General features: G+C 39.8%; 1 protein-coding gene across 1 annotated transcript in view; it reads right to left on the bottom strand.

Annotated features, from left to right (window-relative positions):
- The window catches only part of SLC17A8 (solute carrier family 17 member 8), a 50,213-nt gene continuing 22,906 nt past the window's right edge, over positions 1 to 27,307 (bottom strand). Inside the window, exons 3-12 of the mRNA XM_043562299.1 lie at positions 25,825 to 25,943; positions 23,859 to 23,973; positions 21,658 to 21,745; positions 17,586 to 17,672; positions 16,853 to 16,992; positions 16,577 to 16,726; positions 15,476 to 15,608; positions 8,914 to 9,024; positions 4,197 to 4,324; positions 1 to 2,184 (exon numbers count right to left, since the gene is read on the bottom strand). Coding sequence (XP_043418234.1) covers positions 1,840 to 2,184; positions 4,197 to 4,324; positions 8,914 to 9,024; positions 15,476 to 15,608; positions 16,577 to 16,726; positions 16,853 to 16,992; positions 17,586 to 17,672; positions 21,658 to 21,745; positions 23,859 to 23,973; positions 25,825 to 25,943 — 1,416 coding nt within the window. The 3' untranslated portion in view covers positions 1 to 1,839. The remainder of the gene's footprint in view (positions 2,185 to 4,196; positions 4,325 to 8,913; positions 9,025 to 15,475; positions 15,609 to 16,576; positions 16,727 to 16,852; positions 16,993 to 17,585; positions 17,673 to 21,657; positions 21,746 to 23,858; positions 23,974 to 25,824; positions 25,944 to 27,307) is intronic.

Genomic DNA, 27,307 nt, shown 5'->3' with positions numbered 1-27,307 from the left:
CAAGATGATAGCTAATGTTTATTGAGCACTTTCTACATGCCAGGAACTGTTCTATGGGACTTACATGCATTCACCCATGAAATACATTTAAAAGTATATAATAACACAAATTATATACAATGATATATTGGATATTATTTACTAGAGAGTCAGGCAATTCCTTTTTACTCTCAAAATTATTCTTTTTTAAAAATACACTACAACTCTGCTGGTACAATAAGGGACCAGAAATGTATATAGAAGAAATTACAAAAAACACTTTATAATAATAAGCTACAAGTAAAGCTAATTTTTTCTTTAATATTATATTTTTCTTCCAAAAGTAGAAATGAAAATTTCAAACCAATAAACAGGAAAATAATTTTATTTTCAAGCAATCCTTTATGCGCCAATTTAAATTTTTTTAAATGTCATTAAATTTTAAGATTTATCCAGAGAGTATCCACGCTATTGCCTTATGTGATCAAAGATGAATTTTTCAGCACTGTTGGTCTAGTTGTCACAGGTGTTTTCTGTCACGCTCTCATTTCATTTCCTATATAATTACTGCCATATTATTATGGTTTTCCTCAGTAACATTCCAAATACACTCATTAGGAATACTTCAACCATAGTTGTGCGTAGTTTGATCAAACTTCCAAATATGACCAGCAGAAATGTCTAAAGACATACATTTTTTAAAACAGAAGACTCTTTCAAGAGAATTTTACCTAATAAAACATGTGAACCAATTTCTTAAATTACTAAATGTCTTAAAGATGTATCAGTAATTTGGGACATTATTTACTTAACTAAATTCTTGATATTTTGAAGGGTTGAAATTCAGCCAAACCCTTCTTTACTTCTTCTCAGCCATTCTGGACACCAGATTCTTAGAAATTTAGCCATCTTATTCAGCTTTTTCCCTTTTCACTGTTCCTTTTCTTTCTTTCCTTTTTATTTTCTTTTTGTGTTCTTTTCTTTTCTTTTTTATGTTCTAACCTCTCTCTGAACCCAGGATCTTTGAATCCAGCCCCTGCTACAATGACAATGCTTTCTGCCATATCAAACCAGATGTTGATATGGCAGATGTTTCCCATTCTCCATGCCTGCCAAAATAGGGAATTATCCACAAGACCACCTTCTCCATTTTCAGTTTTCATTATTAAAAAAATGTGCCTTCTCTATACTGAGGTGAAAACTTCTTCCCCAAGACTGCCACCTATTTTGGACCCTGTGAATCTCAGCCCTGGCCCTCGGACAAATCAATATTCTGTTGCTTTAGCTTCCTTAGTTGTAAAATGAAGATAATAAATGTATGTCATAGAGGTGTGGAAATGAAATGAGAATGTTTATAAAGCTCCTGGCACGATGCAGGGTCCCCATGAGCAGTAGCCCTTATTAGGAATAGGAAACCCTCTTCTGCGTGGCTGCCCTCAGAAATGTGATGACAGCTCTTGTTTTCTCTGCTCCAGGCCAAATATGCTCAATTCCTTCGATTTTTCTTTGCATAGCATGGTATTGTCTCCCTTATTCTTCTAGTCATTTCTTTCTGAATAAGTTCAGAGCTTTGAGAACTGAACTTTGAGAACTCTTCTTTGAGAAGAGTCTACTGACAATCCAAAAATATTATATTTTTATACCCATTTTGTCAACTGAGAGCAAGCTCCATACCCATAAGTGTCATTGCAAGATATTTTTCTTTTCTCTTCTCTATTGCTGGTCAGGTTTCCTTTCCTCCCCCTCCTACCTCCAGTGTCCCCATATTGACTCTCCGGCAAGCCAGGCTATGGGGAAGGTAATAGGTATGGATACTTTCTGGTTCTAAGGTGAGGAGAAGATGGAAGTGCCCTTCAGACACTAGGCTGTGTCTGAGAAGTTTCCCTCTTCATTCTGGTAGGACGTCAGCTCTTCCTCATCGAGGGTCGCTCCTCTCTGTCCTCTCCATTTCTCCTTCTGGACTTCACAATTCTGGGTGGTGGCACCATAAGACATCTTCTTTTTGGGACTTGCAAAACTCTCATGGTTGAGTTCTGTCTCCTCAGCTAACTCATCTTGGTCAATGATTCCACACTTCTCCTCAGAGAGATTCTCAGGGTCAGCCCATTCCTGTTTCTCCCCAGAAGCAAAGACCCCATAGAAGATCACGCCACTGTAGTGCACCAGGGCAGCTATGAGGAACACATTCTGCCATTCCTCACGAGTCTAAGCAAGGAAACACAGTACCAATTAATGTGTTTTAACCAAAAATAGAATTTTTTTTAAAATTTATTTTGAGAGAGAATGATATCAGGGGAGGGGCAGAGAGAGAGGGAGAGAGAATCCCAAGCAGACTGGTGCACTGTCAGCACACAACCCGATGCGGGACTTGATCTCACAAACTACAAGATCATGACCTGAGCCGAAATCAAGAGTCAGGCACTTAACCAACTGAGACACCTAGGCACCCCTTAACCAAAAATAGAGATTAACAGTAGGTTCTAGAGGCTTTCACTGGGACAAAAACTCCTGCCCACCCCAAAGGCAATACTATGCATCTAGGAAAGACGTAAGTCAGAAGCATGCCCAGGAGTCAAACAGAATTTGAGTGTTTAGAAAATGAATGTTAAGGGAACGTCTGGCTGGCTTAGTTGGCCAAGCAAGTGACTTTTGATCTTGGGGCCATGAATTTGAGCCCCATGTGTGGTGTAGAGTTTACTTAAAAAAATTTTTTTTTAATTAGAGTTAACACTACAATGAATATAAAAATTACAGACTACAGTACATGTGCTTTTTTTAATTTATAAAAATACTTTTTAATATAAACAATATGTAAAAATCCATGCAGCACCATTTCACAGGTCTTTTAAATATACAATGTGGTTTCCCTTCACATGGTAGTTTAAATTAAGCTTGCTTTAGAAACCACCATTTTAAATATCAGACATCTCCTTCTTGCTTGCTGTTGGATACATAACAATATTTGAACCATGAAAATGCCGACTCTTAGCTGTCAATAACTTACTTATAATCATATTTTCTGTGTAAATACAGTAAATCAAAAAATAATGGGAATTTGTGTGTAAAGTTAGAAGAAGTTGGGGCACCTCTGTGGCTCAGTCTGTTAAGCATCTGACTCTTGCTTTTGGCTCAGGTCATGATCTCACAGTTTGTGAGTTCAAGCCCCACAATAGGTTTTGCACTAGGCAGTGTAGAACCTGCCTAGGAATCTCCTTCTTTCCCTCTCTCTCTGCCCCTCCCCCGTGCTCCCTCGCCTGCACGTGCACTTTCTCTCTCTCTCTCTCTCTCAAAATAAGTAAAATAAACTTTAAAAAATACATAAAGTTTGGTGAAGTTAATATCTGAGATTTATTAGTCATGTTACCCACCCCATGATCTCATGAACAATGAGGAAGAACCTAGATCTTCTGCCTCTAAAATCCCCAATCCACCTTCATTTTCTATCAAAAAAATAAGAAAAGTTAACCTACACTTTCTCCTCCAAGAAGCTGGAAGATTTTCTGAAATCATATTAGTAATAGACAATCCAACTAAGAAAATAGTTGAGTAAAAACTCCATAGAATCAAAAAATTCTTATTTGTGGAAGGCAGCATCCTAAAACCTTTTCAACGACAGAGATTAAGAAACCATGTGGCCTGTGATTGAACTCTGGATAGATCTGGGTTCCTCCTCTATACCCACCCTCGTCTGAACACACAAAGGCTCAGTAATGACTGAGTGCCACACCCTTGTAGTTCTTACATAGGGCCATTAATGTATTGTTCATTTTCTTCATAATAAGGAAGTCTAACAGCACTAATATCTTTACGCTGGAACATGCTAAGTAATAGATGGAAACAGGCTATAAAGTTTAATTGCTTAGAATTATAAAGCAATCTTGGGTAAATTATTTATCCTGAGTTATTGCCTCAGTTTCTTCTTTGTGTCTCTAAATAGTCATTATGATGATCGCTTCCCTCCCCCACGCCCCCCAACACATGCCCCTTTTACTTCTCTGTTGAGAAAATGTGGAAACAAACATCAATCAGCCCTATTGCCATCAATAAATAATAACTTTTTAAAAAAATAAGAAGGAAGAAAAAAAGAACTTCAAATGACTCAGCCAAGGTCAAGGACATACACATTTACAGTCTGGGGCAGGGCCTTGAGATCTCAAATCTGTATAGTACTTCAGTCCTCTGATACTGCAACCCACAGCCCCAAAAGAGAACATTACCTTGTGCTTGGTCATTGCACCGACAATGAGGGGACAGACCATTCCAGAGAGAGTTCCCACTCCATTTGAGATCCCCATGAGAATGCTGGCATAGCGCGGGGCAATGTCCAGGTGGTTGACGTTAAAACCTACAGTGAAGCCAAAACCTCAAAATCAGAGTCAAGAACATTTTGGGAACTACACAGCTTTTCCCAACTCTCATCAATCTATTTGGTTTCCTCTGTGATATGACCAATGGATACCTCTACCGAGAGGGCTGGGTTGAGGATTGTCAGGCTGTGTCTGCACAGCACAGAAAGATGTGCTGTGACTGATTAGCAATGGCTCCCATGGGTTCTCCGTGGGGAGAATTAGGACACCTGTGCTTGTAAGTTTGGAACTCCAAAGTAACCGTGTTTGGGGCAATACTGAAAAATTGAACGATCACACTTAGAGGAAACAATCACACTGTTTACAGTTTGATTAGAACCAGAGGGGACCTCATAATACCCTCCTTCCCAGTCCTCAACTCACTCCCAAAAGGCCACCCAAGGTAAGCCTGTCTTAGATGCTGCATGGCACAGTGGAAAAGGTACTTTTTTGATAACAAACATTTGCACAAACATTGGTGGAATCCTCTGTAACTTACAAGAGACTTTCACATAATACTTGACCTGGAGTCTGTAAATCTGGATCCGAGTATTACTTCTACCACTTAAGTAATTTTTAGGCCTTTGTTTTCTCCTCTCTAATATGGGGATAAAATGACTAATGCATAAAGATGCAGTGAGATGAGCCTCAGGAAATGCGTATGCAAAAGCCCTTGGCAAGCAGCTAAGCTCTGCTAACGAGTGACCACTACACCTGGGACTCCACCCACTGCTGCCACTGGGCTAAGTGTCTCCCTCTTTTGAGGTCTTCTATCAAAAGATAATGCTGCTAGGAGGGGTAAAATAATAAGTTTCCAACACCTCACTATTTACCTGTTTATCAATAGAGAAGAATGAGTGGAATGAAGGGGGAGGAGTGAAGACAGGGGAAGGGGCTCGGTTCTGAGAGAGGAGGCCACCAGCCCTGGGAACCAACTCTATCAGTAGTGCCCAGGCGTGCATTCTAGAGTTGAACAGATCTGCCTCCGGCAGCTCAATTGAGATGCAAACCTGGACAAAGGATTTAAACTTTCTGAACCTCTCCTTCTTCATCGATAAGCAGGAATAATCATTCTTATAAAATTGTTGTAAGAATTCAGTTAAATAACATATGTTAAATACATGGTACATACAGGTAAAAACCAACATGTATGTTCCTTATGGGTGGTTACCCATCTGTATCATTTACCACCATCTTCCCTGAACTGGAAAAGTGCTTGGTACATAGTACACACTTGATAAATAATTATTTAATTACCCATTTGAGCCATTGAAATTACAGCAGGGGATTGTAGGTTTTGTTTATTCATGTTTTTGTTTTCCTTTGCCTTGCTTTTTAATTCTCTATTCTGTGCAAAGAACCTGAAAATAGGATTTAAAAAAAATTTTTTTTTCCTGATCTGGCACATTAGTTGTTTTTCCCTACCTCCATTCAGGGAGAATTTTGAGAAAAACTTTTTTGCAATAAATATACCTTCCTTTCAGAACCAAGTGGCAGACCATCAGAATATAAAACAGCTGCAAGATTAATTAATCTTACTGTTGATTTGCAAGCGATAAACACTTTATTAGAAAATAACCCAGAGATAAGAAGCAATTAATATGATCGTTGAGTATTATATTCTGATACAAAGCCTAGGCATCTGTGCTCAGCTAAAGATAATGTGAGAAAAGCCACTTAGATTTCTAGTTGCACAATCCTGGTGTTTAGAAGAAAAAATTCATTGAGAAAGTGAGCTATTGATAGATTATTTTGTAGTGGATTAAAAAAAAAAAAACACACAAGCTGAGAGAGTCTGTCTTCTCTACATAGGACATTTTTTAAAGTAAGTATCACCCTTCCTAATCTCACCTGTCTCAGCTCTCTTGTTGATAATCAATTCCCTAATGGTACCTCTCTTCCCAGCATCCCAAACCCCTTATAAAGTTGGCAGATAGTAGGTCCTGAGGAATCATCATCCACCCAGGGCCATAGTCCTTCCCACAGTGTCACTGTTGGGTCAGATAAAACTTCCCCCCACCCCACCCCCATCCTAGCTACTCAATTTATGTGGGCAAGTTAAGTCACCTTTCTAAGCCCCAGTGTCTTCGCTCTGGTAAAATGGATATAGCAATATCCTTCTCATAGGCTTGTCAGGAGGATTAAAGGAGATATGTCAAAAAGTTGCTAGCATTGAGTAAGTGCTAAAAAAAAAAATCGCAGAACTGTTTTTTAGTATTTGGGGTTTCTCTCCTTCTGATCATGGCATAATTGGCAATCCAGGAACAATGTGAAATATTTCATTACTGCTGAGGACAGGATATGAATCCCTTTCGCATCACAGAGCTATCAGGGGAAGTTGTTCCTCAACATCTACTGGAAATAAGTCATGATTGCCCTATCTTTGCTGCTCAAAGTATAGACCAAAGATCAGCAGCAGCAGCATCACTGAGGAGCTTGTTAGAAATGCTAAATCTCAGGCCCCAACCTGAACCTGCTGAATCAGAATCTGCATTCTGTAAGATGCTAGGGTGATTTGTGTGGGCATGAAAGTTTGAGAAGCCCTTGGCTAAAGTGTATAATAACTGAACAACACGATTCACAATACTGAATACTTATTAATTTTGTTGTGCATCTGGCACTGCTAGGGGTTTCAAATGCTTTATTTCCACTAGAATGTAAACTTTATGAGGACACCATCTGATTTTTTTCCACTGCAATATCCCTTGTGCTGAAAACAGCACCTGGCTCATAGGAAGTATGAGCAAATGCATGAATTATCTGAAGTTCATTGCAATCTCCCAACAACCCTGTGAGGTTGTCATTATACCTCTCCAATTTCTGAGTGAGGAAACCAGGGCTTGAGAATTTAAATGAATTAGCCAACTTTTCCTTTTATAAGTAGCAAGTAGTAAAGAGAAACCTCAAAATCAGGTCTATGCAAGGGCACCTGGGTGGCTCAGTCAGTTAAGTGTCTGACTTCTGCTCAGGTCATGATCCTGTGGTTGTAGGTTTGAGCCACACATTGGGATCTGTGCTGACAGCTCAGAGCCTGGAGCCTGCTTCAGATTCTGTGTTTCTCCTTCTTTCTACCCCTCCCCCACTCACAGTCTGCCTCTCTGTCTCAAAAATAAATAAACGTTAAAAAAAATTTTTTTTTTAATTAGGTCTATGTACCACCAAACCCAAGCTCTTGGTTGCAAGCTACTTTTAAAATAGAGGGTTTTTTGGGGCGCCTGGGTGGTGCAGTGGGTTAAGCGTCCGACTTCAGCCAGGTCACGATCTTGCGGTCCAGGAGTTCGAGCCCCGCGTCAGGCTCTGGGCTGATGGCTCAGAGCCTGGAGCCTGTTTCCGATTCTGTGTCTCCCTCTCTCTCTGCCCCTCCCCCGTTCATGCTCTGTCTCTCTCTGTCCCAAAAATAAATAAACGTTGAAAAAAAAATTTTTTAAATAGAGGGTTTTCACCCCTAATTTCACTGTTTAACAGCTCTATTAATTTGAAAAGATCACATCTTTATTTTAGGGTAGTTTAGAAAACTACCAGATGTTCCACATTTCCCTGTCTTGGGACATTCGTCCTCTGATCTTTCAGGCAGCCTGGAATGGTAAAAAGAGCACGAACATGGAGACAGCCAGAAATGCACCTTACTTGTTCCTTTGCCACCAATTGTATGCCAGTAGAAAAATACTTTTTCTGAGTTTTAGGTACCTCATCAGTAAAATAGTGGTATTATCCACTTCCTTCACAGTGCTGTGAGATACACATGATATTTGTAAACTGTCCTGTAAGTGATCACAGTCAGTGTTATAGTATATTTTAAGGGTAAAAAAACAACTAAATTTTACTTTTTCACCCAGTTTTGCATAGGGAGCTTCTGAAGCCCATAAGACAGGGTATGATAGCACCCTGGCCTGTCACGCAGTTGGTCTCTGCTCCTGTAAAACAAAGAGACTGATGCCACCTAGGGTAGTGTGAGAATTACACAAAGGGCTTTGAACAGTCCCAGGCACAGAGTTGTGCTTGGTCAAAGTTAGCTCTCACTGTCGTCATTATTATTCTTACTATGTACTCTCGCCTATTGGGAAAGTCACTTCCCCTCTGCATTTCTTTCTTTAGAAAATGAAAGCCATGGAGAAGACAAAAGCTTCTAAAGATGCTTTCCACTCTAAAAAAACTTCTGACTTTATGGGACTATGTCAAGTGACTACATCATGTGACTTTTGAGCTAATATTAGCCATCTCTAGTTAGAGGGAGGATAGAAAATCAAAAGCCTCTGTGAGGAAGAGTGACCTGGTCCTGAAGTATCAAGTGGCACTTAACCCAGGACACATGCTTGTGCCTCTGCCCACAGCTCAGGGGCGTTGCCTGCACTTTGTGTCTTCTTCAAAGCAGGGAGGTAGGGACAATTCCAGCTTGCCTAGGCTCCTAAGCCTAGTCCTCAATGATCTTACAAAGTCATTCCCACATGATGAAATTCTCCAGCCAGTAGTCTGCTCCTTGGGAATGGCCTGGCTACTAAAGGAAAGTAATACAATATTTTTTTCCTTCCTTCCTCCCAAGACTTGCTGAATCTGTAGAAAAGATTTGGAAAACCAAAGGACACCTCACCTGAAATAGCAAAGCCACTAAATCCTACAGCAAGCACCAGAAAGGAGATGGCCACCCCTTTGGTATGGGAAAAGCCAACCACCAGGAGTAAGGTTGCCTCCATGCCAAAACCTGCAAATGCAAACAGCAGGAAAAAAAAAATATTGTTTTCATGTCAGTCAGCTCAGTTTACAAATTTATCAAATAAGAATCTATTCATATTTCCATGGGCCTAATTTTTTAGTATGTACATTCTGGCACATTGCTTACAATATTACCTGCGTGCTTCATCACTACATGACTATGCTAATATTACCCCAGTGTTCCGTGAGCCTTCCAACATGTGTCCTGGTGCACGCTGAATACTGAGAAGTTCCAGCACATTCCAATGATGCCCCTGGGGTGGGGGATGTTTACTATCAGTTGCTTCATGGGTAGTTGCCCCTGCCATTTCTAAATACTAAAACTCTCTTATATACTGTCAGTGATCCCCTCTTTGGTTATGTAAGTTATGGCCTCTCACAGAAAAATACAATGACAACACTCGAATATATATCACCAGAAATGACCAAAACACTGTAGAGAATATCAGAAACAAAAAGCAGATCTTCATCTCTTGTAAAGCATAAGGCAAAAATTTTCCCTTTCAGAAGTTCACCAAGCTCTCAAGCTTCTTTATAAAAGCCATGAGACATTTGCACAGAATAAAGCAGAACAAAAGTACTTTCTGTTCCTTTCATTCTAAATAACTGAATCCAGTACAATAAAAAAGGATGAAGAAGTTATGAAGATGTTCCTTCTCACAAAACACACACCACACACATACTCACACACACATGTACATACACTCGAGTTCAGCCAACAGCAGACAGAAAGAAGATGTAAGTGCCATTTCCAGGTATATGAAGTTCCCTGGGGTATATGAAGACAATGATGCTTCATTCTGGAGACTCTGCTGATTCCAGACATCTCCACCTGACTGTCCTGTAGTCACCTCAAAGACCATAACAGATAGAATTAATCTATCAACCTATGTTTATAACCCAGACTTTAGATTCAGACAAGCCTGGGTTCCGGTTCTACCACGAAACCACTAATTATGTGACCCTGGACAAGTCCCTTCACCCCTTAGATGCCTCATCCTCAAAAATGGGGCTAATGATACAACCTTGTAGGATGCTGGAAGAGTAAATAAAATTAGGTATATAAGGCATCAAGTGCAGTCCCTGTCACATGAGCACAGCTCAAGTCAACCAAAAGTGGGATGCCTGGCTGGCTTAGTCAGTGGAGCATGTGACTCTTGATCTTGGGTTTTGAGTCACACCCCACATTGGGTGTAGAGATTACTTTAAAAAAAAAAAGTCAACCAAAAGTCAAATGTTCAAATCACAGAATCATCTTGGACACTTCTCACTCTTCCTCAGCTTTCACATACAAATCTGTAGGTGTCAAATATGACCTCTTTTTATCCTCCTCCACTGTCTCAGTCCTGGGTCCCACTACTTCTCACCTGGACAAATTCAGTAGCTCCTTTATTGGTCTCCCCACCTCTTCCTCTGACCCGTTCTCCACATCACTAGCTCTCTAAACTACACATTGACTCCATTGCCCTTTTGCTTAAAACTTTTGTCAAGGGTCACACGTTACCAGTATAGCACTTATAATAAACCCTCCTGCTGGTCCAGGTTCATCTGCCAGCCCTCACCACCTTGCCCCTGCCCCATATAAAGCCCTCTGTTGTAGTCGCATAAATCTATGAGCATTTCCTACTCACAACACTGTTTCATCCCCCTGACGTATTTTTATAGGCTCTTCCTTTGCCTGCGATACTCTTCTCCAGCCACTTATTTCTCTTTTTCTGGAGCAACCTTACTATCCTTTAAAGGCCGTTTCAAATATTACTTCTAGGAATCGTCTCTGACAACACTGCCCTTCCCCACACTGGTGAAGCTGACATCTTTTTATTCCTCATATTACAGAACCTTTCAACATTGCTTTGTAATTTTTCATTTATGTTTCTGCCTCTGCCACAAACTGTGACATTATCCAGAAAGATACCAAGTATATAGCACAGAGCCTGGCTAGCATGTAGCGGGCACTCAATAAATAATGGTTAATGAATTAATGTAAAGGGAAGAAAATGAGACCCGGAATCAAGACAGTTAGATTGAAATACAAGCTAAAATACCTTTTGTAGAACTTGGTGAATTGCTTACCTTCTGAGTTCGTTTTCTCAAAACTGTCATAGAAATAGAGCAAGCATCAGTAATTGTTTTAGATGGCCATTCAAAGAGAATCAGATGAAATGGGGAACAGTGGTGCTTTTCAACTGGGGGCTTTATACCACTACTACTTGTTAATTTGTTTCAAGATTTTAAATTATACATAGGGAAAAATTGCTAGTATTTTATATACTAACTAAAAGTGCTTTTGAAGTGGCCCATTTTAAATAGCAAGGCATCTTGCTGAAACTTTTTTTTAAATTTTATTTATCTGTTTTGAGAGAGAGAGAGAGAGAGAGAGGAAGAGAGAGAATGTGCATAAGCCCATAGGGGAGGGGAAGAGAGAGAGGGGGAGAGAGAGAATTCCAAGCAGGCTCCACGCTGGCAGCGCTGAGCCTGACACAGGGTTCGAGCTCACAAACCATGAGATCATGACCTGAGCAGAAATCAAGAGTCTGACGCATAACCGACTGAGCCACCCAGGTGCCTTTGGCTGAAACTTCTTTTATCTTAGTACTCTAGACAAAGGTTGTAAGGAAAAATTAATTCCCCCAAAGAATTAGAATGGAGACATTTTGTGAAAAATAAAACTTACAAATGACACACTGGTTCATCCATAAGGGGGAAGAAATGATCTTTGCCAAATAGTTAGTAGATTTCCAAAGGACAGGGTGGGGGGCAGGGTGGGAAAACATTTAAGAGCTTAAATAGTTTCTGTCTATAGTGAAAAATGCTAGAGATAGGACGACTATGTTCCAGGAGCTTAAGGATAAAATTTGAACGTCAGAGGTGATCAAAAGACCTTGAAAGTGAACCTATTCAGAGCTGACCAGAAAAATAGAACTAGGATTTAAAGGTCTGAGAAAAATGTTCACTTCATATTAAAACAATCTAAAGTTCACACAGGCAACTGATGGAGCCAGACTAGAATTTTTTACCTCAGTCACACTTAACAAGTACCATAGAGGGAAGTACAAGGATTTGACATCTGTTTTCGAGGATCTTGGAAATGTGCCCTGACTGAGAATGAACTAGAACAGACCTTCATGTCTTAGGTGATCTGTTTGTTTTAAATGATTCTAGCAGCAAACATCCCTTGCCTATGGAAAGAAAAGAAAGTGACAGACTCTAGCAAATGTGCGATCCTTCTCAGATGAGAAATGTCCTCTATATTTCTTCTTAGAGAATGAAACCAACTAAAATTACCTATAAGATCATGCAAGTGCTTCATTATGTCCAAATCAATCTGGCTGGTTCAATGATGGCACAAAACTCTCTCTTCATGTATTTATTTCTAGTCTAGCATCTTTGTATATAAACAAAATAAGACAACTATTTTTTAAAACATTCTGTGTAGAACTCACTGGTCCTGCTATTTCAAAATATAAAATGACATGACAAGATATGCAAAGAGGTTTTGGGGGTTTTGTTTTGTTCTTTAAGATGGGAGAGAGGCTAGGAAGGTTCTATGTTTGTGTTCTAGTTTTGGTGGGGTGGGGGGAAGAGATCTGCTTTCAACAGTCACTTTGTTAACACTTTAAAATCTTTGAGAATTCTCACCACCCCTCCTCCCAATGCCAACACTATCGATTGTGGAGGATCAATGGGTGAAGTGATTGGGGCAAAATTAAACACAAACAAGACATTCCTATAAAGTATGTTCAGAGTCTCCAAGACATCTGGCTTTAGAAAAGTTTGTACAAGTGGAATTGAAATCGAGAATTTTCTTTCAAATTCCAGGTTAAGAGGTTGCATATTTTTGGCCATGGGAAATACACTTGAATAGCAAATACTTATTGAATGCCTCCTTAGAAAAACTTCTATTTTGTTAGTGTCTTAAACACAGGAGAGGAAAAATGCATTATCTACCAAAAACCTTCTATAGGTTGGACCCATGCTAGGTGCATTTGTACATTGTCTCATTTAACATTTGTAATAATCATTGAAAGAAAATATGATTATTCAGATTTTAAAGAAGAAAGTTGGGCTCAGAGAATTTAAAAATCCACCCAATTTTCTCCACCTTCATTGACACCACTTTAGTTCAAGTTACTATCTTCTCTTGAAAGAGTAACCAAAATAGCCTCCTAACTGCTCTCCCTTCTTTTACTCTTGTGTTCTACATTCTATTCAGATTTGCAAATATAAGTCAAATCATGTCACTTTCCCTGTTTTAAACCCTCTACTTGCTTCCCAGGGCATTTCAAATAAAACGCAAGCTCTGCATGTGTCTACAAAGCCTCCCAAGATCTGGCCCTCATCAAGCATTCTGGTCCCATCTCCTGTCACTCTCCACCTCACTCCTTAAGCTCCAGCCATTTTGAATTTCCCTCTGCTCTCTAACATGCCACATTAATGCCTGCCTCAGGGCCATTGCACATGCTATTACTGCTGCCTAAAATGCTTTCCTGCAAGAGGTATAATAAGGTACCAATCAAGTGCATGCATGGGCAGGAGCAGTCACTGGAGGCTGATGTAGACTTCACAAGAAGGAGGATGAACTCATGTGGAAGGATGTGTGGATAGGACTAGGGTGAGAAGTGAAGGTGAGCATAACTCACAGTCAAGAGCAAGGGAGTAGGCAAAGTCAGAGGTGGAAAGGGATATCCAGGGCCTACTGTGGAGGGCTATTCAGCTGGAGCACAATGTGGTAATCAGAGGAGTGGCTCCTGTATGAGTTTCTCATTGCTGCTGTAACAAATCATCACAAATTTACTGGCTTAAAACCATACTAACTTATTACTGTATAGTGCTGGAGGTCAGAAGACTGAAATGGGTCCTGGAGACCTAAAATTAGGATGTTTACAGAACTGTGTTCCTTCTGGAGGCTTTAAGGGAAACTCCATTCTTGCTTTTCCCAGCCTCTAGAGCCCACCTGCACTCCTTGGCTTGTGGCCGCATCACTCTGATATTTGCCTCTACCATCATATCTCCTTCTCTGACTGTCCCTCCTGCCTCCTCTTATAAGGAACTCTGTGATTGCACTGGGTCCACCCGGATAATCCAAGATCATCTCCCCATCTCAAGGTCCTTAACTTGATCATATCTGCAAAGTTCATTTTATTATATAGGGAAACATAAGCACAAATTTTGGGAATTAGAACATGGACATCTTTGGGGGACCATTATACTGTTTACCTCAGCTACCTTGAATGCAGTGCCTCAGAGATTCACTCTCACCTTCCAGAGAGCAGATCCACACCTGCCAACCTTCAGTCTCCTATAGAGAAGTTCACATCAATGGCAGGGCCAAACATTTCTGCCTGGGACCAGCAGTCAAACTGCTGGGAGAACTGATGCCAATAGGCTATTCCCAAGCTCCCTGGTCAGACTTTATACCTGAAATGCTGTTGGATCAGATTATGTCTGCTCTTGTGTAGCCTTCATATAATCTTCACTTTTAAGTGGTCCTGGCCCATCTAATCTAGAGTGACCGTCCACCCCTTCCCTCCTTTCCAACTTAATATTGCAGCTCTGACCTTTCACCCATAGATGGCACTGTTCTCCACCTCCTGCTTGCCCATCCTGACCCCAATGCCCTGGAGGAGTAGCTTCAGTGACTGGGACAATGAGCTCAGACAGAGATCTTGCACAGCATCTGCCATGTGAACAAGTCACTTTATTTTACCCCAGTTTCTTCACTGTAAACCACAGTGAGGACGTAGCTTAGTGTCTGACACAGAAAGCATCCAATAAATGCTAATTTAAACACAAAAACAAAAAAAAAGATTTAAAAAAAAGTAGAAGGTTTAAAAAAGGTGAGCAGTCATAAACATTGTAGGGGTTCATGATTACCTTTACCTCCCTCTTTAGGAAAATCACCCAGCTTCTAATTTGTCTTTGCAAAATCAAAACATAAAGCAGAAACTAAATAAAACAGAAAAGAGTTTGTGTGTGTGTGTGTGTGTGTGTGTGCACGCGTGCACATGCATATGTTAAGAAAGAAGACTATTCAGAGGAAATATTTTTCTTGTATTTCTTACCAAAACCTGTACATACAGAAAGGGATAAGGGAATAAACTACAAAAGCAAAGGATTATGTGTATGGGAGAATATATGGGAAGGATAAACAATAAAGATATGTCACAGGAAATCAGTTTGCTTTGGCTTAAGAGTAAATGAAAGAAGCATTTCTGCAGTTGGAGGTAGTACTGATCTATCAACTAAGTTGTCCTATTTCAGGCTGCACAAGCTGGATGACCAGTTAGCAGGGGTATGATGGACACTCAAGTATCTGCTGGGGGATGGATTCAGGGGCCTTTAAGATCCTTTCTAATGATTACACAGAACCCCCAAAATATGCTCTGCAGTTCATCTCATTCTGTAAAGGCTACTTAAGCCACCTATGAAATCCACAGTACCTCCACAGTTCATGATTTTTCTGACAGCAGTTGTGGTCAGAATTTTTCTGCTTCTTAAATAATCAGCCAATTGTCCTCCAATCGGCACAATGATGGTCATAACCATGTGTGGAACTGCTGACAAGAGACCCACCTGGAGAGAAATAAAAAACAATGAGCTATTTTTAGCTGCTTCAGACAGATGCACTTCCCCAATTCCTTGCCCACTCCCCACCAAGTTTAATCATCTAATTATATGAGACCCAGATAGGCCTGAATTGTATAATAAATAATGAACGAGTGAATGATTTTAAGTATAGACCTGTCTCTCCCACCAGACTGGAAGCTCCTTGAGGACAGACCTGACTTGTATTCATCACAGAGGCCCCAGCACCTGCCAAAGGGCCCAGCACATAGTAAACACTTGGCACAAAGTGAGCATTCATGGATGGCTTCATGGATATATATATATATATATATATATATATAGCTCCTCCATGGTCACCCCGGACAGTACCTGGGGCTATGAAAACATCTACCTCTACTAGGCCGCTGTCTTTTTCCTGTAGGAAGGTGGTTAATTCTTTCATGATGATGGCTATATTTCACCATCTACACCTTTCCTCCCTGAAACGCAGACAATCTAATCACAGTGGCTGGAGACAATGAAGGAGGTTTTTTTCTAAACCATACAAGCCAATGGTTGTTATTACTATAACTACCATTATGGAGAGTAGGGTGGTCTGCAAAACAAGCTTTAAGTCTCTTACTGCTACTCACCAAGTACATTATAAGGGGAAAAAAAACCTTCTTGCCTTCAAATCTTTTTATTCTTACCTAATATGCAGTTCATGAGTTTAGCTTCAAAAAAACCTTTGAGATAGAATAGAACATAAATCTTTAAAAGCAGCTTAAAACAGCTTTGATCCTTACAAAGAAGAAATTAAATAGCTATGTATACTGTGCCCAGAATGTACAACTTGTCTGACCTCTAGGGTATTAGGTGTCACAGAACTGTTATGAATTTTGATCAGCAATTTAATTATTTTATCATGCAAAGATTTTCTCAGTAGAAGCAAGAAATTTAAGGTTAAAGAACATTAGAAGCATCTATGTGTTTACCTTACTTATTGCAAATCCAAAGACCTCTTCAAAATAAGCAGGCTGACTTATTAACAGCAAATAAAAGGTCCAGCTTCTGCAAAAATTTGCCACAATGATTGCATAAACTGGCAACGATGTGAAAAATTTTTTCCATGGTGTGTTAAATTTCTAGAGAGTAAAAATACCAGGAGATTTTTAGTGACTATATTGACATATTTTTTTTCTTGAGAGGACAACACAATCACTAAGAGAAGTAGAAAAGAGGCAAGTCTTCATCTGTCCATCTCTACTTACACTGAGACTAACCACGTTGGCTCCTTCTCCTATACTTGTCTCTATGTAGGTCCTCTCCTCACTGGATATTGTTGGGTGAGCAGCGGGACATTCATAGGCCTGCAGCAGCCAAAATGTGTACCAAATAATCCCAAACATACCTGCAGTAAAAAACAAAAGGCTTAATGATATGGTTTCCTGGTCTTTTGTCTCTAAATTTCCCAAATCTCAAAATATTGCCATATAGCATGAATTTCATCTAGAAAGAAGTATTTCTTTGCTTTTCCTGTTGTTGTTGTTGTTGTTAGCTTGTATTTAAAGAAAGGTAATATTGTTCCCATTAAAAAGTAACTTTAATACAAGCATTAAATGAATCATAAACAGACAAGTATTCCACTTACATGATAAACTTGTTTTAATAATCTCTATTTTCATATAGTAAATTCTTTTTTTAATGTTTATTTATTTTGAGAGAGAGAGAGAGAGAGAGACAGAGCAAGCATGGGAGAGGCAGAGAGAGAGAAAGAGATTGCCAGGTAGGCTCCATGCTGTCAGCACAGAGCCTGACGCAGGGCTCAGTCTCACTAATGGAAAGATCATGCATGACCTGAGCTGAGATCAAAAGTCAGGCACTTAACCAACTGAGCTACACAGGCACTCCATTCATACAGTAAATTCTTAGCCAATCCCAATATACAATAAAATTCCATCTCTATGAGTCAACCATGGGAACTCATAAAGTCAAATTACTCACCATAAATATAAAAGACAGAGGCCCATCCAATGTACTGTACCAACACCCCAGCCAGAGGCATGGCAATCACTGCCCCCGCATAGGAACCTAGAACAAGGAAACATGGATGGAAACTTAGCAACAGTCACTCATGCCGCCTCAGGTCATCTCAAGTTCCTGCTGAGATGATGAATCGAACGGAGCGAGAGTCACAATGCACCTGTGCAGAAGGACAAACTCCCAGGGTGCCTTACCACAGGGCTTCCAGCAGAGAAAGGTCACCCTTTAACTACATCCAGGTACCCTTTAACTACATCCAGGTACCATGGAGGAATGAGACAAAGATTGCTTGGGCACAGCAATTTGGAATTACATGAAAAAATAGAACAAAGCGGTGAGAAAACTCTCAGAGAAATTTGAAAAATTCAACCAGGTACAATATTTTTTTTTAATGTTTATTTTATTTTTGAGAGAGAGAAAGAGAGTGTGACCAGGGGAGGGGCAGAGAGAGAGAGGGGGACAGAGGATCCAAAGCCAGCTCCACACTGACAGCTGGGAGCCCAAGTCCGACATGGGGCTCGAACCCATGAATCACTAGATAATGACCTGAGCCTGAAGTCAGACACTCAACCAACAGAGTCACCCAGGCCCCTGGGAGAGCCACCCAGCCACCCAGCCACCCAGCCACCGGGTACAATATTATGTACTGAAGACAGCAATCAAAGGCACAAATAGATCTTCCTTTCAGAGTTCACAGTTCAGAAGAATTATCACCTAGGTCTTTAAATGAAGGACTTCAAACTATTAAGAAATCAGGGTTTTTAGAGTTTTGATTTTTTTTTTTTAATCAGGAAACAGTTCTGTTCCAGGATGGCGGTAGGAACAGGATGACTGCTCTCTCCACCTACCTCCAGAATGGGCATATGTTTAAGTTTATTTCTTTGTAAATACTTAACCTTGTAAATACCTATATGTGGTTGTTTATCTTGTCTAGACAAGATAACGAAGGCTAGAGGTCTGGTGTCCGCTATGCCTTACAGCTCCGTGATATCTGCTGTAGAAACATGAGCCCTGAAAACTCCTAATCAGTATTAACTGAATCAAAAAAACAAAAAAATTACTACCTGAAATTCCCTCTGGGCTGTGAATGAAAAAATTCTTGCTCTGAAAAAGTGAGTAGCAACAAGATATTCTATATCTCAGACTTCAGTGCTAAGGAAGACCTTCAGGAAATGGGAGTTTGGGAATCCTCCCAGAGAAAGAGATTAAATTCCATCTTTCCAAGCTGGGACTGACTGGACAGGAAAGGCCCAACCTGGAATCTCGAATCTGAGCATCATGACACCTAAGGGAGTCTCTCAATCTGTGGGAATCATTTTCCTCAGATAGAAGATGGGAATGAAATCTCCATCTCACATAGTCATTTTGAGAATCAAATAAACCATGTCTGTGAAGACGTTTTGTAAGCTGTAATTAGAGCTGCACAAACGCCAACTATTATGCTATTGTAATGTACAGAATGACAATGTATTTTTTTTCAACCTCAGACTTCCTCAAACCAGGAAGACAAGTATTCCAAGGCAATTGTTTAGAAAGAGCTGCAGGCCTAACTCTGCTGTGGGTGTGGAGAAGGTGGTCTTTCCTGGGCCAAATTTCCTGGAAGTGAGGGGTAGGGAAATGCTAGGGATAGGGAAGGTCAGGGAATAACCACCACCAGCTAAGATGCATTGGATGCTTTGTGTGTGCCCTCTACTAGGTTGAAGATTCTAGACCCAAGATTGTATTTAACCCTTTTTTCAACCTGTTGGCATTGGTACCAAGATCATCTCCATTTATGGGAGAAACCAAGGCTGGGTGAGGGGAGGTAAATTGTCTGAGGTCACACAGGTGTGAGTGACAGGAATCCAGAGTCTTTATCCTTAACTATTTAATAGTTCAGTCCTGCCTCCTCCACTTAAATATGCCCATTATTTCCTCATACTAGGAAGCATTCTTTCATAGAGGACATTTTACACTTGAAACTGTCCTTCCCTGTCTAGTAGACAAACTCTCCCTCATCCTTCTGGACATGGCTGAGTGTCATCTCCTGTCACGCCCACAGCCTCTGAGCATACCCCCACAGGGTGCACCACCCAAACTGCCCTAGGGGAGCTGACTGTACCTTGATCCTTCTGTGGGCTGGCAGTGGAGGACAGAGGAGCCCTCCAATGCTTGTGGAATGGTGGGAGAAGGTGGAATAGCCATTAAGGGTAGGAGAGTCCCCAGTTCTGTCCTCACTAGCTGGGAGAACTTACTTGACTCGATATTTCCTTAAGTCCCTGTCAACTCCAATATTTTTTGTGTAAGAACCAATTAACCCCAAATCTGGGTTTCCTTCTAATGACATTTCTCTTTGGCTGTTCTTTCAAACCAAGGCTACACCTTAGCCAGGAAAAGCAATAAAGCCTATAACTTTGATCAGGTAACTTTCCTTGAGAGTCAAACCATTTCTCAAATCAGCCCTTTGAGGGTTATAAAGACACTAAGAATGGAGAGTGGCAGCTAGTGATTCTTGCTTTGCAGGCAAATCAAAATGAAAAGCCTTATAAATAAACCATCCAAAGAAAATAAAGTCAAGGATCTGACAGTTTACAAGGTCAAAATCTTATATTCTTCTAGAGCTGGCTCAAGGTCAGTAGTGGAAGGGGAGATGATCCTGAACTACATGTGAGAGGAGAAAAATGGTTTCTAAGGACAAGAGAGGCTAAAAATACAAAGACATCTCGACTTTGCATGTAGTTCCAAACTGGGCATATAATAGGTACATTGGTGAATATTCACACCAAAGTCCCAAAGATTCTATATTATTATTGTTGTTGTTGTTATTATTATTATTATTATTATTTAAGGAAGTAAAGAGAAACAGCAAGGGAAAAATAAATTAAAAGATTCACAGAAATTAAGAGGAAACTTTATTTCTCCCTTTAGGTAAGGAATACAAGTTAGTTTCTCTTAGGAAAGGCACACTAGCTTGAAAAACTAGACAGAACTAAATTCTGATTCTAATTTTGCTGAGTCCCCATTGTAACTTTCATGGTCTAAAGCACTTTTGTCTTCCTGGGCCTCTTCCCACATAAAATATATATATATATATATATATATATATATATATATATATATATATAATATAATATATGTATGAAAATATATTTTACAACTGTGTTGATGGTGTCAGCATGCACTGTCTTTGTTCAATTATTGAAGGTAGACCCTTCAAACACCGATTATTTCAGAAATTCATAGAGGGCCAGTCCCCAAAACATGACCTGGAGTGAGACAACCTTAGCAAGGTGAGGTTTGGTGACCCAGGAATTAAAGTCACATCACTACTTAAGGACCACTAACATACTTTCAGGTAAGATGGATGGCCTCCATTTTCATCTGGAATGTAATGGCAAAAATTAATTAAAAGACCTCTGTGACAATGTGTACATAGTAATGCAGTGAGGAATGTTCTGAATTAAGAACCATGTGGTACGGGGTGCCTGGGTAGCTCAGTCAGTTAAACATCCAACTGCTGATTTCAGCTCCAGCCCCACATTGGGCTCTCTGCTGTCAGTGCAGTCTGCTTCAGAGCCTCTGCCTCAATCTCTCTCTGACCCTCCCCCCATCAAAACTAAATAAATAAACATTAAAAAAAAGAAGAAGAAGAATCAGGTAGTCTAGCTCCCCTTCCATACCCCGTGTAAACTTGGATCTTAATTTCTGTTCAATGAAACTAAACTATAAACTTTAATTTCAGTTTCTCCATCTGTAAAAAGAAGAGGAGCAAAAGGTTTGATGATTCTCTCTCTTCTGCTTTTGATCTTGGCAAATATCATTTGTTGGCTAATTCAACAACCACATCCTTCTTTTTTACCTTTCTCTACTAAAGGTGCTGGAAAAGCTAGCTTTTCCTAGCTGCCTCTGTAGATGATAAAGCATTTGATGCAATTAGGGCCAATTGCGTCACTCTGGGGCTTCTATTATGTGAAAAAAATAGACTGTACCTAGTAGGATCTTTACTTGAAGCCAAAGCATTCCTAAGTAAAACTTGCTATTCTAATACACTTACCACAAAAAGAGGTTGTGGCCAGTCGGCTTCTTTCCAAAGGTGGTGCCCACTTACTCCACATCCCGTGGCAGGCTGGGTAAGTCACACCCTGGCAAAACAGTTGAAAACAGACTATTTTATTTGACTCCAGTTTCTGTTTGTTTAAAATATAGATCCTGCTTCTTTAAGACAGGCTACAACATAAAAGCCTAATTCATAAATACCAAGTAGCCTGTGTCAGCTATTTTAACTCACAGCACAGATGCTGAAATTTGAATATCAGTTCAAATGTAAGAATGGTGGGGAATGGGGAAAAGGTCTTTATATTTCATATTATTATAGAATATCAGTATAGAAAGGGACTTCTGCAATCAGTTGATCCATCCCCTTATTTCAAGATACAGAACCTGAGGTTAAGAAGCATTCAGTGACTACACTCTAGTCTTCATGGCTGTTAATAGCATATTCTTTCCACCCATCATTATTTTCTAAAATGCAGTATATGTCCCTCTAGTGGGACTAGAGTTATATTTGAGTTGCTACAACAACCTACATTTTTTTTAAGTTTATTTATTTATTTTGAGAGAGAGAGAGAGAGAGCACAAGCAAGGGAAGGGCAGAGAGAGAGGGCGAGAGAATCCCAATCCACATTGTCGGTGCGGAGCCCCAATGCAGGGCTCAAACCCACTAACTGTGGGATCATGACCTGAGCCGAAATCAAGAGCCAGATGCTTAACCAATGGAGCCACCCAGACGCCCCACAACCTACGTTTTTTATCATAATTGGTGATGTATATTCTAACAGGTTTTAGAAAAAAATGTAACTGGCACATCAAACCCATGATTTCAAAGATATTGTTGCTTATGATGAGGTTCTTTTGGGGTGTGGGTTTTTTTTTTTAATGAATTGATCTAGGGAAACACTGTAGGTAAATAATAGTACAAATTGTATATGGATATGACAAAAGTGACAAAGGCTAGAGGTGAATGACTGAGCTTGGGAAACACTGCTCTACATCAGGGCTTGAGAAACTATGACCTGATTTAGCACACCATCCGTTTTTGTACTATTCATGAGGAAGGACTGGTTTTCACATTTTTTTTCTCAACTCACATTTTTATTTTCTTATTTTTTATTTTTTCATTAATTTTTTTTTAGAGGTGCCTGGGTGGCTCACTTGATTAAGCATCTGACTCATGACTTCAGCTCAGGTGATCTCATGGTTCATGGGTTTGAGCCTCCCCCCCACACCCTCCGTTGGGCTCTGCACTGAGAGTGCACAGCCTGCTTGGGATTCTCTCCCTCCCTCTCTCTCTGCCCCTCGCCCCCCACGCTCTCTCTCTTCCTCTCTCTTACAAATAAATAAACAATTAAAAATTTTCTTTTAAAAACTTTCTTTTTAATTGCAGGATCAGTAACATACAGTATTATGTTAGTTTCAGTTGTACAATATAGTGATTCAACAGTTCTATACATTACTCAGCATTCATGGTTTTCAAGCGAGTAAAAACAAATTGAAAGGAGAATAATATTTCATGGCATGTAAAAATCATATGAAATTCAAATTTCAGTGTCCAAAAAGTCTTATTAAAGCTTGGCCATGCCCATTTGCTTACATATTGTCTCTGGCTGCTTTTGTCCTACAATGGCAGAGTTGAGTTGTTGCCCCACAGAACATATGGCAAAGTCCAAAATATTTACCTTCTGGCTCTCTACCATGCTACCTCTTTCTCTGAGTTAAATCTCTGTGTAACACTACACAGATTTGTAAATTTACATATTTACATAATCTCTGCGTAACACTACACAGATATGGAAATTTACATATTTACATATTTACAAATTTACATATTTATTAATAAATCCATTTAAATTGCTTTAGCGGAAAGGGACCCTGCGATGTGAACTAAAGGATTTGGGCTGCGGTCCTATCATTTATTAAAGGAAAGAGGTTGGATTAGATTATCTCTAAGATCATTCCTGGCTCATCTGAAATTCTGCACTCCATGAAATGGTTCTTTATTGTGTACAAATTTGTAATCACGCAAGGCATTTTCATTAAAGTACTCATAACTGTAGTCAAAACCAGAGAGTGAAAATAGCAGGACAATGTGGAAGATTGGAAAACTAAGCAAAGCAGGTTTTCTTCAGAAGCTGAATTTTCTAAAGGACCATACTTTATCTAGCAATATCAAAAACCATTAAGGAAAGAAACTCCTACCTCCACTAGACCTTGCAAAATTCTGACACCCATGACACAGCCGTAATGCACTCTGGCTGCAGAAGGGATGAACATGTTCAAGGTTGATGTTAAGAAGATGGCAGCTCCAAAGACCCTGAGGGACCAAAACACTGTATTAGTGGGCAGGCCCACTCATCGATGTGGTACTTTAGTCACACATCAGGAATGAACCTCACCATTCATGGAAAATCACCATGGAAATTAATAGAAAGAGAAATAGATGTTATGTTAGGATCTGGTATATCCCAAGCTGTACTGTTAGGCTGCTTTCCTTTCCTTTCCTTTCTTTACTTTGATACCTGAGCTCATCCCTGGACCAATTACAGACAGGTTTTTGGCAGTATAGGGATGCCCTTCTTGAATGAGGTCCTGAAGCTGGAAACTGACCAACAGGAGGTGAGCTTGCTGGAGATGCACCATTCTGCTTGGTTCTACCCAACTGACTCACTCTATTACCACATGACATCTGCACATTTGGATTGTGTCTCCTGCTTCGCAATCCTGCTCTGACTTTACTACAAGGCCACCCTACCTAAAAGCATGCTGTGTCATAAGATTAGCCAAGCACAAAAGAGGCTGTGTAACTCTGTCTTAGTCCCCAACTTGCTGCCCAGTGTCATTTGCTTTCTTTGCCCTGCCTGGACCAGACTGTTCTGGGAAAAGAGAGCAGGCAGCATTTTCTTCCTTTCTCACACATTAATGATGCCTCAGCACTTTTAACATGCTGGGAAATATCATGTGTGATTTCTTTTTATGGCAGAAGTGTAAGCAGTAAACTCGAGGACCATATGAGCCAATATTCTATCACTTTTTGAAAAGAATACAATAGATAAGTGACAATGAATGAAGGACACAAATTGACAAGAACATGGGTAAATACAGTCATGCTTGTACATATTTAGATCTTATGGTAGTGACTTTCAAATTTTTTTGACCTTGACCTATAAAATAAAATATATTTTATATTGAATCCAATACATAATCATATACACAAATGTAACTAAAACAAGTTTCTCAACCACTACTTTGTGTGCAGTGAACTAAGATATTTTCTATTCTGTTTTATTTTATTTGATTATCTTCTCTTCTATTTTTCTCTCTTTTCTTAGAAAATGCTCATTGGTAAATCACTATGTTGCTTTCATTATCATCTAATGAGTTGTGTTTTAGAGCTTGAGAAACACCACTTTAGAAAATGTACAATTCATGAATTCCATATATGTACAAATCACACAGGACATACAATTGGAAAGAAGCTGGAAATATTTAGTATACTCCTTTTCTGCTACATATACACCCTACATCTCCTCCAAGTGGCCATCTTCTTCTGCTTGAATACCTCTACTGACAGAGAACTCAACTGCTCCTTGAGGCAGCTCATTCCATCTTGGACACATTTAATTGTTCAAACAGCTATTACAGAATCTCAAGGGCATTGAAGACATCTTGCAATCTAGAGGCAAGCCCCTACTACCCACATGACAAAACCTTTATGGTACAGGACTATATTAACATAGTATATAGGATCACAGAATGTCACTTGTCAGAGAGAACTCAAACACAATCTAAACCATGCTTTATATCACCGATGAGGAAACAAAGACCCAGAGAAGGAAGAAAAGTGACTCAGTAGAGGTTACCAAGTGAGTTATTTAGGGCCCAGGAACTAAATAACTGAGTCTCCTGACTCAGATTCAATTGCTAATTTTACTACATAATCACTAAAGGAATTGAAAGATAAATTAAAATTAGACAAGAAAGTAAATAAAAGGAGACTCTCAAGAACAGAATCATATGGGATCAGTATCTGTGAATCACATCTATTGGAATGCCTCCTGTCTCTCATTCTGCAACTCTAAATTGAGAGCCAACTGTGCAGATTTTGTAAAAACACAAAACCATGTTATGATCTGTACTGCATTCATGTTATGTCAGTTTGTCTTACCTGTTAGCAGCAAACTTATTTGAAATGAAACCACCTGGAATTTGTGTCACAATATAACCCCAGAAAAAAGATCCATGGATAAGGCCCACTGTCTCTGGATCCCAATTAAACTGTGCTGTCTGAAATGAGAAATCAGATATAGTTATGTTTGTAAAAAAACATTTGGCCATCATTTTTCACTGATGATCTTGCATAGTAACCCCACAAGGCCCTTCTTTCCTTCCCTTATCCAGCAAGTATTTCTGGAGGGCTTCTTAGATGCTTGGGATATAGCAATGGATGCAAAAAATTCCCTGTTCTCAATGAGCTTCCCTTTTAGTGAGAGCAAGGAAATATTATGTACAAACTTAAATACACCCATATGTATTTAGTAATGATACAACTTTTAGGCCATTGAAAATGTGAGTCTCCAGGGCTGGACTCCCTTTCCTTACTTTCTTCCCAAAGAAAAACTCATTCTTTTCAGACTCCTTGAAAATGTCCCTTCCTCTGAAAAAGTTCCCCAACTCCCTTTTGAAGGGTCACTTTTTCCTGCACTTGTCCCACAGACCTCTGTTCTTACAGACATGGCCAGTGCAACATGCTGTTCTCAAACTAGCCATTCACACATACATTTCCCACACTGGTGGCAAGCAACTCTAAGGTGGCAGCCATGTCCTTTTGACTTTATAGCCTTAGCACCTAAAATAAATTCCTGGAAGGTACAAGTAAATATTTGCCAAATGAGTGAATACATGAATGGTTTCGTAAAGCATTGGTGCACCTGACTGAGTCTGTATAGCATGCAACTCTTGATCTTCGGGTTGTAAGTTCAAGCTCCAGGCTGGGTGCAGAGATTACTTAAAAATAAACTCTTAAAAAAAAAAGCATTGATATCAAAATGTAAGGTGTTCCTATTATGGAGGAAGGATTCTTAATTATCAAGATAGTATGCCTTATAAATTTTCATCGGTTTATTTTCCTGTCACAAGTTGTTACGTATTTATTTGCTCATTTATTCAACATTCACCTAGTGCCTCCTGTGTGCCAGGTCAGGTGCTAGATAGTGTAAATACTAACTCAAACAAGAATTGCCTTCGTGTCGTAGGAGATCACAGTCCATGTAACACTGGCCTGTCCTCTATGCTGTATTTCCCATTTTGCCAATTCAGAAGTTGAAGTTTAAGAGCAAAATGAAACTGGGGTGTCTGGCTGACTCATTTGGTGGAGTATGCAACTTGGGGTCATAAGTTCAAGCCCACTTTAGGTATAGATTACTTTTAAAAAAGAATAAAAAAGGGGTGCCTGGGTGGCTCAGTCGGTTAAGCGTCCAACTTCAGCTCAGGTCATGATCTCACGGCCTGTGAGTTCGAGCCCCGCGTCGGGCTCTGTGCTGACAGCTCAGAGCCTAGAACCTGCTTCAGATTCTGTGTCTCCCTCTCTCTCTGCCCCTCCCTTTCTCATGCTCTGTCTCTCTGTCTCAAAAAAAAAAAAATTAAAGAAA

The sequence above is a fragment of the Prionailurus bengalensis genome, chromosome B4 (genome assembly GCF_016509475.1).
Source record: "Prionailurus bengalensis isolate Pbe53 chromosome B4, Fcat_Pben_1.1_paternal_pri, whole genome shotgun sequence".
NCBI lineage: Eukaryota > Metazoa > Chordata > Mammalia > Carnivora > Felidae > Prionailurus > Prionailurus bengalensis.
The sequence above is the reverse complement of the archived record's forward strand: the minus strand, read 5'-3'. Positions and strand labels throughout refer to the sequence as shown.